The sequence below is a fragment of the Pteropus vampyrus genome, unplaced genomic scaffold (genome assembly GCF_000151845.1).
Source record: "Pteropus vampyrus isolate Shadow unplaced genomic scaffold, Pvam_2.0 Scaffold5, whole genome shotgun sequence".
Lineage (NCBI taxonomy): Eukaryota > Metazoa > Chordata > Mammalia > Chiroptera > Pteropodidae > Pteropus > Pteropus vampyrus.
Window position 1 is genome coordinate 8,718,480 of NW_011888786.1, and position 14,051 is coordinate 8,732,530.

The 14,051-nt window shown below is 41.3% G+C and overlaps 1 protein-coding gene and 1 pseudogene across 2 annotated transcripts in view; one reads left to right on the forward strand and one right to left on the reverse strand.

The window, feature by feature from the left end:
* Nucleotides 1-118, forward strand: LOC111744001 (annotated as a pseudogene).
* A 5,934-nt stretch (nt 119-6,052) lies between these two features.
* Nucleotides 6,053-14,051, reverse strand: part of SEL1L3 (SEL1L family member 3) — a 93,514-nt gene continuing 85,515 nt past the window's right edge. For both annotated transcript variants that reach the window (XM_011365406.2, XM_011365397.2), the window contains exon 24: nt 6,053-7,197. In XM_011365406.2, coding sequence (XP_011363708.1) covers nt 7,058-7,197 — 140 coding nt within the window. In that variant the 3' untranslated portion in view covers nt 6,053-7,057. The remainder of the gene's footprint in view (nt 7,198-14,051) is intronic.

The following is a 14,051-nucleotide window of genomic DNA, read 5'->3' on the forward strand; positions in this document are numbered from 1 at the left end:
GTCTATGGCCATGCCACTCTGAACAAGCCCGATCCCGTCTGATCTCAAAGCTAAGCAGGGTCGGGCCTGGTTAGTACTTGGATGGGAGACCACCTAGGAAGACCAGGGGCTATGGGTGTAAAAAATAAAAAATAAGGGATCGTAAGCTGACAAGATCCTGGTAATCTGTGAGGTCAACCAAGGGTTGCCTCCCCTAAAAATAAAATGAAATTAAATAAGTAAGTAAGTAAGTAAAAAAATAAATAAATAAGATTTAAAAAATTTTATTCTCCAAAGCAAGACTGCCATCTACCAATTGGATGACTTTGGGCAAGTTAAATAATTTCGCAATGCCTCATTTTCTGCATTTATAAAATAGGAATAATAGTAAAACTACTTAATAGGGTTTTTCCGAAAATCAAATGAGTTAGAATATGTGAAGTCCTTAGAGTAGTGCTTGGCTATATGAGTGGTAACTGTTTACTATTATTAGTAGTAGTATTAACAATAACTTATCATTATCATGTTCTCCTTACTATTTAAGCAAGAGGAAAAAGGCACAATTTATACACAATATCCACAAAATAACAATATACCAAAGAATAAAAAAGAAAAAAAAAGTAACACTTACAAACTGCTTGGCGGTAAACGAGTATTATTTCCCAATTAAACTTTTAAACTTTTTAATGTTTGACATAGTTCATTCAAATAAAAATGAACACAGCAGGGATTTAGCATAGAGTATTTAAAAGCCTGTTTTTTTTTGTTTTGTTTTTTTTTTTTTTTTGGTCAGGGTTTACTTTTCAGCTTCACCAATCGTAAGCAAGTCCCCTAATCTTTTTAATCTCATTTTCTGTGGTTGCAAAATGGGGATATTATAATAGCTATAAGATTAAGTAAAGATTAAATAAGTTTATGAATGAATAATCCTTGTACATAGTAAGGGCTGAGTAAGTGTTCACCAGCATTATCATCTCCATATAACATGGGGAAAGGCAGTCTTGAGTTACTCCGACTCTCATTTCTTGACTCTTTATAAAATGAGATTTGTGCATTAAATTCCCAGAACTTATTCATCTTCTAACTGCAAGTTTGTACCTTGTGACCCACATGTCCCCTCCCTGCCATTTGACCCTCTCCACACTTCCCTGAGTCTAAAAAAATAAAATAAAATAAAATAAATAACCTCTATTCTACTCTTTGTTTCTATGAGTTTGGCTTTTTTAAATTCCACATATAAGTGATGTTTCACAGTATTTATTTTTCTCTAATTTATCTCACTTAGCATAATACCCTCATGTTTCATTCATATTGACACAAATGGCGGGATTTCCTTCTTTCTCATGGCTGAATTATATTCCATGGTCCATATGTACCACCTCTTCATTATCCATTCATCCATTGGTGAACACTTAGAGTGTTTCCGTATCTTGGTTATTGTGAATAATGCTGCAAAAAACGTGAGCGTTCAGCTATCTTTCTGAGATCCTATTTTCATTTCCTTTCAATATAGACCCAGAAGTGAGATTACTGGATCATATGGTAGTTCTATTTTTTATCTTTAACGATTCTGTATTATATATGTGAAAGTTACCGAGAGACTAGATCTTAAATGTTCTCACCATAAAAAGGAAATGGTAATTATGTGATGTGATGAAGGTGTTAGCTAACACTACGGTCATAATCATGTAGCAACATTCAGTAGAAGTATCAAATCAACACGTTGTAAACCTTAAACTTCACAATATTTTATGTCAATTATAGTTCCATTTTTAAAAAAGGAAGTGAGATTTTGGTCTCTTGTCTGGACAAAATGTAATTGAAAATAAAGATGGAAGCTTGGAACTGTTTTTTTTTTTTTTTAAGTTTAGTTTTAACAAGAAGCTAAGTTTTGACAAGACTTGCTAATTAAGTCTGCAAGGAGGATAATACAGTGCTGATTAATCCAGCTGTACCTGCTGGCGGAAGATCCTCTGAAATAAAGAACTGTCAAATTCTTCCAGCAGTGTGGGACACGGTGGGGCTCAGTGTTTTGGGGCCCGTTGTCCTGTAATCTGCCAGGATACCTACAGTGGCACTTACTGCAGGCTTCTCAGTAGGAAGATGGGAACCATGCACTTGACCAATGATCAGTCCTTGTACAATTACTTGCTGTGTTCTTTCTCTGTACCCACATCATGCAGGGGCCCTGGGCACCCCAGAAGTGCCCCCTGCTTTAAGAACTCAACAATCCCATTGGGGGAGACAAAGTAAATACTAACGAACAAAGACTGAACAACAGAAACAAGTATGTACTTATTACTTCATTGAATGGTACACACGATGTGCCAAGGAATTCACAGGAGGGGACAGCCAACTAAGGCTGGAAGAAAGGAGCTTCCAGACAAATGGAAGTTGGAAGCATGCCCCACCCCGCCCCACAGGAGCTGTATGTGCGTCCCTGCCCACATGGTTCGCTAGTGTGACTTGCTTTAGCCCACGAGACGTTAAGAGGAGGCGATGTGAATGAAGACCTCAAATACGCTTGCACAGTTGGGCTTTCAGCCTTTGCCATGAGATTGTTGGGGAGGATAAACTTCTCCTCCACTTTCTTATGTTCAGTAAATGGAGGCCTGTGAATTAAACTACAAAAGACAGATTAACAGGAGAAAAAGCATGCAATTTTTATTAATATTTTACATGTACAGGAGTGCACAGGAGAAGAGAAATGTGAGGTAACTGGACTTGGGGGCTTGTGTACCATTTTTACAAAAGAAAGGGGGTTTGGGATTAGAGGAATGATGAGTGGTGGGGAAGTAACTAGAAAACACATGCGGGAACTAATGGAAGAGAAGGCTATTTTAGTAAGGTTTGTTTATGCAGACTCATCTTGGTGCCTTCCCTCTGTCGCTGGTGATAGGAGTTGTTCTACTCATCCTGGTACCTGAGAGAATGAAACACCCTCACAAAGGGAAATGTATACCCTGCTTTTAGGCAGAAAGGGGGAAGGTAGAGAGCTCCTTTTGCATCTGCCGATTCTCAATAGCTCTTTTGCCAAAGTGGCATATATTGGGGTTGCATATACGGATTCCATTCAATGAACATGACCAAATTGCCTGATGACCCCAGAAGAATAAAAGACACATTGAGCATGCCTAGACCCACCTCACAGCCCGGAATTGAGCCCAGATGAGTCCAGCCTAGACCAGCTGAGCCAAGCCAATCCACAGGCTCCTAAGGCTGTGTGGGTCTGCTCCTTTTAGACAGAACCTGTGCTTTCTGGTTTGCCTCAGTGCCCACCACTCCTTGCTGCTTTCCACTTAGCCTGCTTAGGCATTTGAGTTTATAATCCAGTGATTCTCAACCAGGGTAATTCCCTCCCCGCCCTAACACACACACACACACACACACACACACACACACACACACACACACACACACACACAGACATTTGGGAATGTTTAGAGAATGTTTTGGTTGTCTCAACTGAGGGGTTGCTACTGGCATCTAATACAGATAGGCTGGGGATGCTGTTAAGCATCCTATTATGCATAGGACAGCTCCCTACAACAAAGAGCTAGCCCCAAATGTGAATATTGGCAAGACTGAGAGCTATGTGTGTATCTTGAAAAAAGAATACACACATACATATGCATATGCACATATACAGATGTGTGTATATGTATACATAGGACATATATAATATTGTTTTTTTTTAAAATTTACATAAGTAGTATTGAAATATGAATCTTTTTTCATTTATCAATGTTTTTTTCATTTACCAATATATTTTTTAAATATCTTTCTATGTTGCTATTCATAAGTCTAGTTCCTTCCTTTCTGGCTGGTGCAGTTTTCCATTACAGCTAATTCTTGCCATGCAGCAATGAAAGCTCAGTTTTTTTTTTTCACATTTTTAAATTTTTTAAGAGAAGCCCCAAATCCTTGATTTTAAGATGTTAGCAACTAATTCAAATTTTAAAAAAATGTTTGATGAGCCAAAGAAATCACTCACTTCTGTGTGCTGTTTGTTTCACAGTCTACTGGTCTGCGTCTTCTGCTCTAGCAATGTCCAGGAGCAGGGACAATAGGGAAGTAATTGAATATCACCTCTGGACCCTACCCTTCCACCCCTTTTTTTCCTTCCCTTCTACCTCATGTTGCCTTCACTATGAAGTCTTCTACTCCAGTCAGCTTGGACACCGGCCTTATGGGAACTGAGCTTAGAACTTGAGAAGGTATGGACTGGACTCAGGTCATACAATCTGAGAACTTCTAAAAGCACAGGAGCCTAAGCTGGGACCTGAGCGGACGGGTGGCCGACCAGCTTCACGTGAAGTGGTTCGGTGCTGGAACTACTCCAGTTCTTTCCAGCACCACCTGGAGATAAGTATGGTTGGATGGCTGCCTCAGATCGGAAGAGTGCCCACGCGTCCATACTCTGGACCTGAACCAACCCCCTGCGGTGTCTTAAGTCGATGTTATGGACTGAATTGTGTCCTCTCCAAATTTATATATTTAAGTCCCAACACTTACTACTTCAGAATGTGATTATATTTAGAGATCAGGCCTTTAAAGGCATAATTAGGTCAAACGAGGTCATTTGGGTGGGCTCTAACCCGGTATGACTGGTATCCTTATAGGAGAAGATTAGGACACAGACACACATGGAGAGTAGACCTTGTGAAGATGCTGGGAGAAGGTCATCATCCACAAGCCAAGCGAGGGCGGGGCTCAGAAGAAACCAGCCCTGCTGACTCCAGTCTCCAAACCTACTGAGGAAGAAATTCCTATTGTTTAAGCTACCTAGTCTGTGGCACTCTGTTATGGCGGCATTAGAGGACTAATACAGCTGTGCTCTTTGAAAACAGACTCTGAAGTGCAGAGTCGTGTGTGAAAGTGTATGGGAAATCCTATATGAGAACAAGGAAGGCAGAATTGGGAGAAATTGACCTACAATGAGGTTGCCGCCAAGGTGAGGTTCTGGACCTCGGATGGCCCATTTGGGCTGCTCCGCATTGAGGAAAGAGGCCTCTGGTTTTGTACAACGGTCTCTCTCAAGGTGAAAGGAGGAAGGTGATTTTGTCCCCAGGGTACATTTGGCAATGTTTGAAGATAATTTTTTTGGCTTCCACAATTGGGGGAGGGGATGTGGGGGCACTACTGACATCTAGTGGGTGGAGGCCAGGAATGCTGCTGCTAAATATCCTACAGTGCACAAGACAGCCCCCCACAACAAAGAGCCATCCAGCCCCAAATGTCAATACTGCCGAGATCGAGAAAGCCTGCCTTCAGTCAAGGAGACATTGGCCATGAGCCGCTTTGGAAAGGACGGACCTTGGACAGGTCCCCGCAGCTAATGGCAATTCCCACTGAGGGGGGCAGCTGTGAGCCACCGGTAGTCTATGTTCCTAGCAACTGAGGAATGGGTGTGTTTGCCATGAAGAGAGCCTCTAGGGAGAGCAAGGAGCCCTTTATCTTCCCCCTTGGACTTCTCTTTCTCATAAGAATAATACCAACCATATTCGAGGCACTGATCTGGGGATTTTCCATATGTTATCTCATTTAAGCCTCATGAAAAGCCCAAGAGGTGAATTTTATTACTCCTATTTTATCAAACGATAATCTGAGACTCAGAGAAGGTTAATCACTCACCCGCGGTTACTGAGCTAGCGAACTACAGAACCATGATTTGAATCCCGGGCTGTTGGCTCCAAAGTCTGGCTCATTTGCAGGCAGGAAGGACAGGCTTTGCTAAAACAAGGGCAGTACACACAGCACACATAGGAGAGAGAGGTGGACTGTAGACTTAACCCAGAATGAACATAAATCCAGCCTCGGAACAGCCAGAAGAAATAATGTCTGATGCTGTACAAACATCAGGGCGGGGCCAGACCTGGAGCTTGGGGTTCCCGGAGAGGGGCCTCCTGCAACTCTACACCCACAAACACAATGGGTTACCAGAAATAATCTCTTTCGTAAGGAGGATTTTTTCTTTTTTTTTTTTGCCTCCTAAGGGCAATGCACGAACCTTAGGACTTTGTATGATGACAACAGTAACTATAAAGAAGAAAAAAAAGCCACTTCCCAGGAGTCAATGGTATAAAAATAATTTTTATTTACTACTGTAAATAAAGTAGTGCAAAGAGTAGTTTGGACCCACAATATTGCATTACTGATTTATTTACTACCGTAGCAGCATACAGTGTACAGACAATCTGCTCTTCCTCTCCCTCTTAAACACACACACACACACACACACACACACACACACACACACACCCCTACACAGACTCAGGCAGGTATAAGGGGTGGGGATGAGACTGTGAGCTAAAGGCTTGTTTCCTGCATATTCCACTGCTGCCAGTCTATTCTAACGGGGTAATTCATGGAGAAGGCTACACTTAAATACTAAGAATTTTCTAAATGTTATTTTATGGGTTGCAATTTAAAAGTAACCAATGTCCAACAATGTCATTAAATGATTCGGAAGCACTACGATTTTAGAAAAAATTCAAGGAGAAAAATGTAAACCAATTTACAAAGCCATCACCTTCCCTGTACTTCCAGCCATAAGCTATTTATTTCAAAGTGCCTTAGAACTGCTGGGTGTTGGAAGTCATATTGAAATCTGTTGATCGGACTTCGAGGAGCAGGGCTGCGGCAAATACATGTACGAGAATATTGTCTAACTTGTAGAAAAGTCACAATTTTCTGTTATTTAATAAAAAGGAATGAACAAGGGGCTAAGATTCTTAAAATACATTTCAGTGTAAAAGGATTCAAATATGCTGCAGGGCAAACTGTGACTCTCGATACACAGAGTCACCAGAAATGCAATGACCCAGCTAACCTCCCTGACACACCCCATGATCAGGATGTTCCTTGTATTTGATAGCCTTTGGTACCACTGTCTTCTCTGGGTACTTGCTTATAATTTGATTTAAAAAAAAAAAAAACAAAAAAGACACCAAGTGCAAAATTTGCATTCAGTTGACAAGACATTTAAGGTGTTTATCAGTATAATGCCCTGGCCCCAGCTTGCCAATACCATCTGTTGAAAGGATTCTCTCATCTGGAGAGAACTGTGGAGCACAGTTCACCCACGTGGCTCTGGGTTATTAGTGACTGTGGGCTGGTCCTGAGCTGAGGCATCTGCAGCTGGAGTCACAGCTGGACTTGCAGTGGGAGCGGTGGGGTCAAGGGAGGCCCCGGCTGGTATCAGGCTGGAACCATTAGCTATAGAGACACACACACAACAGGTGGTGAGTATTCACAACAGGACACACAACCACACCTAGAACCTAGCAAAACCAGGAGACATCTAGTTATCTACTAACTAGATAAGCAACTTTGGACCCATTATCTAGGTTCTTTGGACTTTGGTGTCTTCTCTAAAATGGCAGGTCGGAATAGATATACTAAGATCTCTTGAGAGTTTTGGCATTCTGGGACTCTAAATTCTGCATTTATGCTGAGGCTGCCAGGTAAATATTTTATTCAAAAGAAGAAAAGAAAAAAACCTCTTTGGTCTGTGTTTCCTGTGGTCCTATTCCCCCCCACACCCAGGGGATTCACTCAAAACAAACAATGAAACAAACCAATCAAAAAGAAAGGAGGGTTGGTTTTATTGACATCCATATTCCATTTGGATGACGTATCAAATTTGGTTAAATTATTTTATTTAATAAACGTAATTATTAGGTTTAATTATTAGCAATCTACCTATAGTAGAAGGTTAGACCACCATAAACGTTAGGGAGGCTTATAAAGTTTTATGTTAGTGGTTTTCAAATGGGGGCAATTTTAGGGATAGTTAGCAATGTCAGGAGACCTTTTGGTTGTCACAACTAGGGGATGGGGTGCTACTGGCATATGGTGGGTAGAGGCCGTGGATGCTGCAAAGCACTCTACCATGCACGGGACAGCCTCCAGGTGCCAACAGTGCTGAAGTTGACATATTCTGCTTTAGGTACTGAGGCCAAGAGGTGTCCTGGTTATAAGATTATGGGCTCTGGAACCTGGTTACTCTGCCCTTTATGTTATGTGACCTTGGACAAGTTTCCCACTCTCCTTATACCTCTAAAATATGGAGAAAATAAAAGTCCCTATACCCTGTTGAGCTGTTAGGATTAAATGAGCTAATGTATACGAAGTGCTTAGAACAGTGTCTGGCAGGCACAGGCACGCAACGAATGTTAGTTATCCCTACTGATGACTTGGTTTATTGGGGAAATGTGTTTTATTAGTCAGCAATTTCAGGTGCATGGCTTGCAGGATTGATAACAGAGTTGGTGCATCTGTTTCTGGGATGCTCTGATGTTTACCTTTAGAGTGGTCTTGTGCAAATTACTTAACCTCTCTGAGCTGTAGTTTCTTCGTCTGTAAAATGGGGGTAGCAGTCTGCAGGGATGTGTGATGTATAGCCGGCACAGTGGCCATAGTCTGTGCAAACAATTGCTAATTTGCTCTTAAGCAGTGATCTTAATTGAGCTTAGTGATCCTTGAGTCTTTTATGATTTTCAGAAGATGGGACCATTTAAAAATGTCCCAATACATCCTGAAATGCATTCACTTTAAGAATATGCCATTACATGCTGATAATCTGACTTCTAGAAAAAAATCTTCAAGAGTTTCACCTCCAAGTACCTATGGTGATCTCCAAAGGGCCATTCTCAGAAATGCAACAAGGGCTCCAAAGCCTCTGGCTTTTCAGGACACATAAAAGAATTCTCCCAGGAATTCAATACCTTTCCATACCTACAGATCTTCTGGCTCCGGAGAAAGGACAAGGGTAGGGTGGGGGGGATCCAGGATGTTCCATAATGATGTGACGTTTCTAGGTTATTTAACAGATGATCTAACCCTGGCAGGGAGCAGAAGGCCCAGGGATGTAGTGCAAAGACCATTTGCTAGAATCTAGAGACCTGGTCTGGTCACGTCTCATTTACCTTCTACTAACAGATGACTTTGGAATAGATTTGAATGGCAGACAGTTCACTTCTACAATGCTTGAATCTCGTAGGCCTTTGTTTCCTCACTTGTGAATCGAGGGGCTTAGATCAGATGGTCCAAGACCCCTTTGGGACCTAAAGTTTATCTTTCTGATGATCTCTGACGAAGTGAATGAAGTACTAAGGCTTGCATTTTTCCTTTTCAAGCGCAGGGAAATGTTTAAATCACCATGGTAACAAGAGAAACCAGCAATCAGTTTTCTGATTAAAACAAAAAAGTGCCATGGTGTAAATGTAGAAGGAATGCATAATTAACATTGCCACAATTTAAATCTTCTTGTCAGAGCATAATAAAAATGCTCTATATTTCTACAGTAAGCTTGTTGTTACCCATGTGAGAACTCTCCCTCTTCCATTGAGAGTTTGCAATCACTGGACAAGCTCCCTCCAGACCATCATAATTTTCAAGTGGCCTCTTTTTCTCTGCTCACCTGGAATGTGTGTTAATTTGATTACCGGATTACAACCAAGGTAACCGGAAAGTAAGTATGCTGTTTAAAAAATTACAGAGTGTATTCCAGAAACAGAAGTGATTTTTGGATTACTTGCTGCTCAGGGGACCATCTTCTCTATATTAGTGAGAATAATCAAGAATTGGCCCTCAGTGGTGTAGACAGACTGCAGCCCACAGGACAAAGGAGGTTCACTGCCTGTTTTTCTATGGCTTGCAAGCTAAGAATGGTTTTTCTATGGCTTGCAAGCTAAGAATGGTTGAACAAAAATCAAAAGAAGAGTAATATTTCATGACATGTGAAAAACATGAGATTCAAATTTCCGTGTCTTCCATAAAGTTCTATTGGAAACCATTTGTTTTCATGTATTGTCAATGACTGCTTTCACATTATAAGGGAAGTTGAGTCAAGACAGAGATGGCCCTTAAAGGCATAAATGTTTATCTGGCCCTTTACAGAAAAAACGTGCCAACCTCTGTTGTAGACCATTGTAGGAGAAACAAGGAAAGAAGAATATGAGAGAATACATTGGGTTAATGATTACTGAGATAGTAAAATGTTTGCAAAGATGGGTTTAAGGGGATGAGTGAGGGGGAAGCCCTAGAAATTATATGCTATGAATGTAGCCTACTTCCTTTGGGCCTCTGAATCTAGCAGGGCCCAGTCCAGATACGTGATCCACATTATTTAAACACTTCTTGTGAGTAGAGATACTGGGAGGGCACCAGGCTAATGAGACAGGAGACCGGTGAAGTCTCACCGTCAGATCACTGCAGCTGTACGGCTACTGCTTTTTTTCATGAGTACCACTTTGTGACATTTTACTGTAATTTTAGTAGAAATCTCATTAATTGGAAATGTAGAGGACAGGAAAAGAGTAGAAAAAGGCTTAATTAATCTTGTTCATATCAACCTCCTCTTACACTAGGGTAACCACTTAGGCAGAAAGGATGAGTTGGCTTAAATTATGAATGTTTTGAATAGGCTGATTTGGCTTAAAAGGTTACTACTCAGTCATACTTAGGAGCTGGTTGTTGTGCAAATCTTTCTCTATACTGCGTATTCTACTTAGACATAAAGTTTACATTAATGCTACGAAGGCAGGACTCTTTCTTTGAAATGGTCATTTACATTTCTTCTTCCCTTTACCTTCCTTCAGGTAACCAGCCGGCCTCCATGCCTTTTTATTTATTTATTTATTTTGTGGTGGGGCAGAAATGGAGATGATTCTAGACATACTTTGCTTTGGGATCTTTTTGTTTTTGTTTTTTTTTTCAAAAGCCTGAGTCCATTAAGGCAATTATGTCTGGCGTTCCTGACAGGCAGGGGAGAGGGCACGTGCTTCGGAGATGCGCTGAGGCAGGACAATGAGCCTTCTTGGAGTCTGGGAAGTGGCTGGGCCTGGCTGTGGGTTAGACCATCAGCAGAGCCCTCACTCTGTGCCTTCAGCAATCTGAGAGAGGAAGACTTAGGAGAAAAAAGGCTAACGATACTCAGCTTTAGCAAAGATGATGGGACGCCAAGTGACCCAGAAGCTGCAAAGCCAATGGACCTGGAGGGACAGTGCAGGCCCGGGGCACTGTGTGTGTTCTGCTATCAGACTGGCACCATATGAGTGTGCCTAGTGTTACCCAAGACCCAGGGACCTTTGCAAAACCTGGGAGGCATCAACCTCAAGAGAGACGGAGCTGCCTGGTGGAATGCGAGCTAAGAGTCAAAAACAAATTCCCTTAAAGGAGATGAAAAAGGTGTGCAATGTGTTTTGTGTACTTGTTTTGGTCCCCTTGATAGACTAGTCAATAAATACCATCTTTAGATGCTTTTAAAAAGCATTTTATGGTTTAGAAAGAGTCTAATGGCATAGAAAAACATAGTAGGCTCTGTGTCATACTGAGGTAAACCAAGATATTTAAGTGCAGATGCTACCTGGTGTCAGCATGCTTTCATTGCAAGTAAAATGCCCCGAGGACATTCCTCCTTGAAAGCTACCAGCTAAAACTTGTGGAGTTCTAAGCACATTGCATCTTATCTTATTTGGTTCTCTCAACTACAATAGGAGGTAGTTGTACTATTTCCACTATTTTACAGATGGGGAAACTGAGGCACAGATAAGCTGCCTCCTTTGTCCAAGGTCACACAGCTAGCGGCAGGGCCAGAAGTGTAGCAGCCTGAGTCTCAAGCCTGTGCTGTTGGCTACTGTCCTGTGCTGCCAGCCTTCTGAATGTGGGACAGTTCAACGTGGCAAACGCAGTGCAGTATATCACAGAGCACATAAACTCAGGGGAAATGAAGGTATTGGGGCTGAATGCAAAACGGATGGACAGCTCAACCGAAAGGTTTGACCATAAGTTAGTAATTTTTAAAAACAACTGACTGGAAAAATGCAAATCATGAAATGACAAAGATCACTAACTTACAGCACAGTCTTTACACAAAGCTACTGCATCTTTCCCCTTCCCAGGGGTGGCAGGTCATGGGACCTTGGCAACTGCTCATCAGAGAGACACCAGTGGTAAAAACTTTGCCCTGAGGGTCCCCCTGCAGTGGCTTTTCTCCAATGTCTGTGCCTCTGTCACCCCTGTCCATCTCCCTATCACTGATGGAGTACCTTCTTATTTATTTCAAAGCTACTGACAAATTTGCATTTACGTCGAGGACTTTAAAAATGTGAACGTAATTTACTATATATTTTAACTCAACGTTAGCTCTAATGGGGCTGGTAAACACCACTTGTGGGGGCACATTTTGGAAATTGTGGAATTTTTTTTTTTTTTTTTTTACTTCTAGACCCTTCAACTCAAAGGGTGCTCCATGCTACAGATGGGGAAACTGAGGCACAGATAAGCTGCCTCCTTTGTCCAAGGTCACACAGCTAGCAGCAGGGCCAGAAGTGTAGCAGCCTGAGTCTCAAGCCTGTGCTGTTGGCTACTGTCCTGTGCTGCCAGCCTTCTGAATGTGTGGACATCACCCAAAAGCTCGTTAGGGGTGGAGAATCCCTAACCGACAACCAGAACCTGCGTTAAACGAGATCCCTGGGTGATTCGTGTGCACATTAAAATTAAGAAGCACTGGGCTAGAATTACATGTTGAAATATTTATTATTTTATGATAATTAGTTTCTTTCAATTTCTCCTTTATATTGCTATTAGGGCATTATTTAAAAATATATGTGTAGGCAGGCTAATTGTTATTCATTTCAGGGTACTAAAAATGTGCGGCAAAATATTTCTTATATAAGGAGACCACAGGTTTGAGACAGCTGATAATGACTGCTTAAAGTACGGTGAGTTCGACAAAGTTTGAAATTTTGCTGCCCTACATCCTTTCTTGGACTTTATTTGTGATTTTGGGCAAGCCACTTCATCCGTTTGGCCTTAATTCTTCATCCGTAGAATGAAGGGCAGGAAATTAAATTATTTTTAAGATCCTATGTGATTTCACTAAGGCTGGTGATTGGGGAGAAGAAGGGAGGTACGTGCAGGAAGAAGCAAGTGAAAGAGTTTGGGGAAAAAAGGAAGAAAATGGGTAAAGGAGCAAAGGATACATAGGAAGGGGACATATATGAAAGGGCGGGTGGGACAGGGAGACGAGAATGTGAAGGGACTGATAACGAAGACATGAAGAAAAGAGAAAGAGATGACTTCTGATAAAAGCAATTCCACCAGCCCATGAATTTTCATGGCTACCAGCTGGCATAAAATCATAAGGACAATTTTCAGCTCCTCTAACGGAATTGCATTTGTAATAATCATAACAATATTTCTACAGAGTAAAAATGACAAAGATAATTTGAAATGGAAAACACTGACAAGATGCAAAATAAATGTGCTATACCTAGCAACAAATTTAGAGATGAGACGGAATTTGCATGAGAAAAATTTATAAGCTGGCATACCACAGGGCATCAAACCTGGAAAGGCTTTTGATGGTTCCCTATTAACCTCCTCAGGTAAATCAAAGAGAAATGATTCTGTATTAGCCCCTCGTAACAGAGACTTCTGTCTCACCGTCAAATCTGATATGAAATGTACTCCTTTCGCTTTCCATTATCTGCTACACAAATGATGACCGCACGGATGCTTAAATGCCACGTCCAGTCCTAATGTCCCCATGTGTAAATGCCCCTGTCAGTTTCATGAGTGATTATGTCCTTCTGCAGTCATCCAAGATGGTGGAAAATCATAATCGTTTGAGCACCTAAGCATGAGATCACAAATGACAGGCTCATGATCTCACAGGGGAGATAAGCATAACGGCTAAAATTTATTGAGAGGGTTTTATATGCCAGATAAATATAATAGCTAAAATTTAACTACAGTTGTCATTTGGTAAGTCTCATGTTTTTTTTTTTTTTCACTGAACCCTTTTAACATCTCTGAGAAGTAGCTACTATTATAACCTCATTTTATTGATAAGAAATTGGAGGATCAGGAAAGTGAAATAACTCTCCATAAGTCACATAGCTAGTAAGTAGCCAAACTTGGACTCTAAGCCCAAACAGAAGTGACCACTGCCCTGTACTAGCTCAGAAAAACAATAGTGAGAAGTAGAAACCACACTAAAATACATGTTTGCTTCACATTCCTCCTCAAATCCTCCCTCTGAATCCTTGTGGCTGGGTATTTTT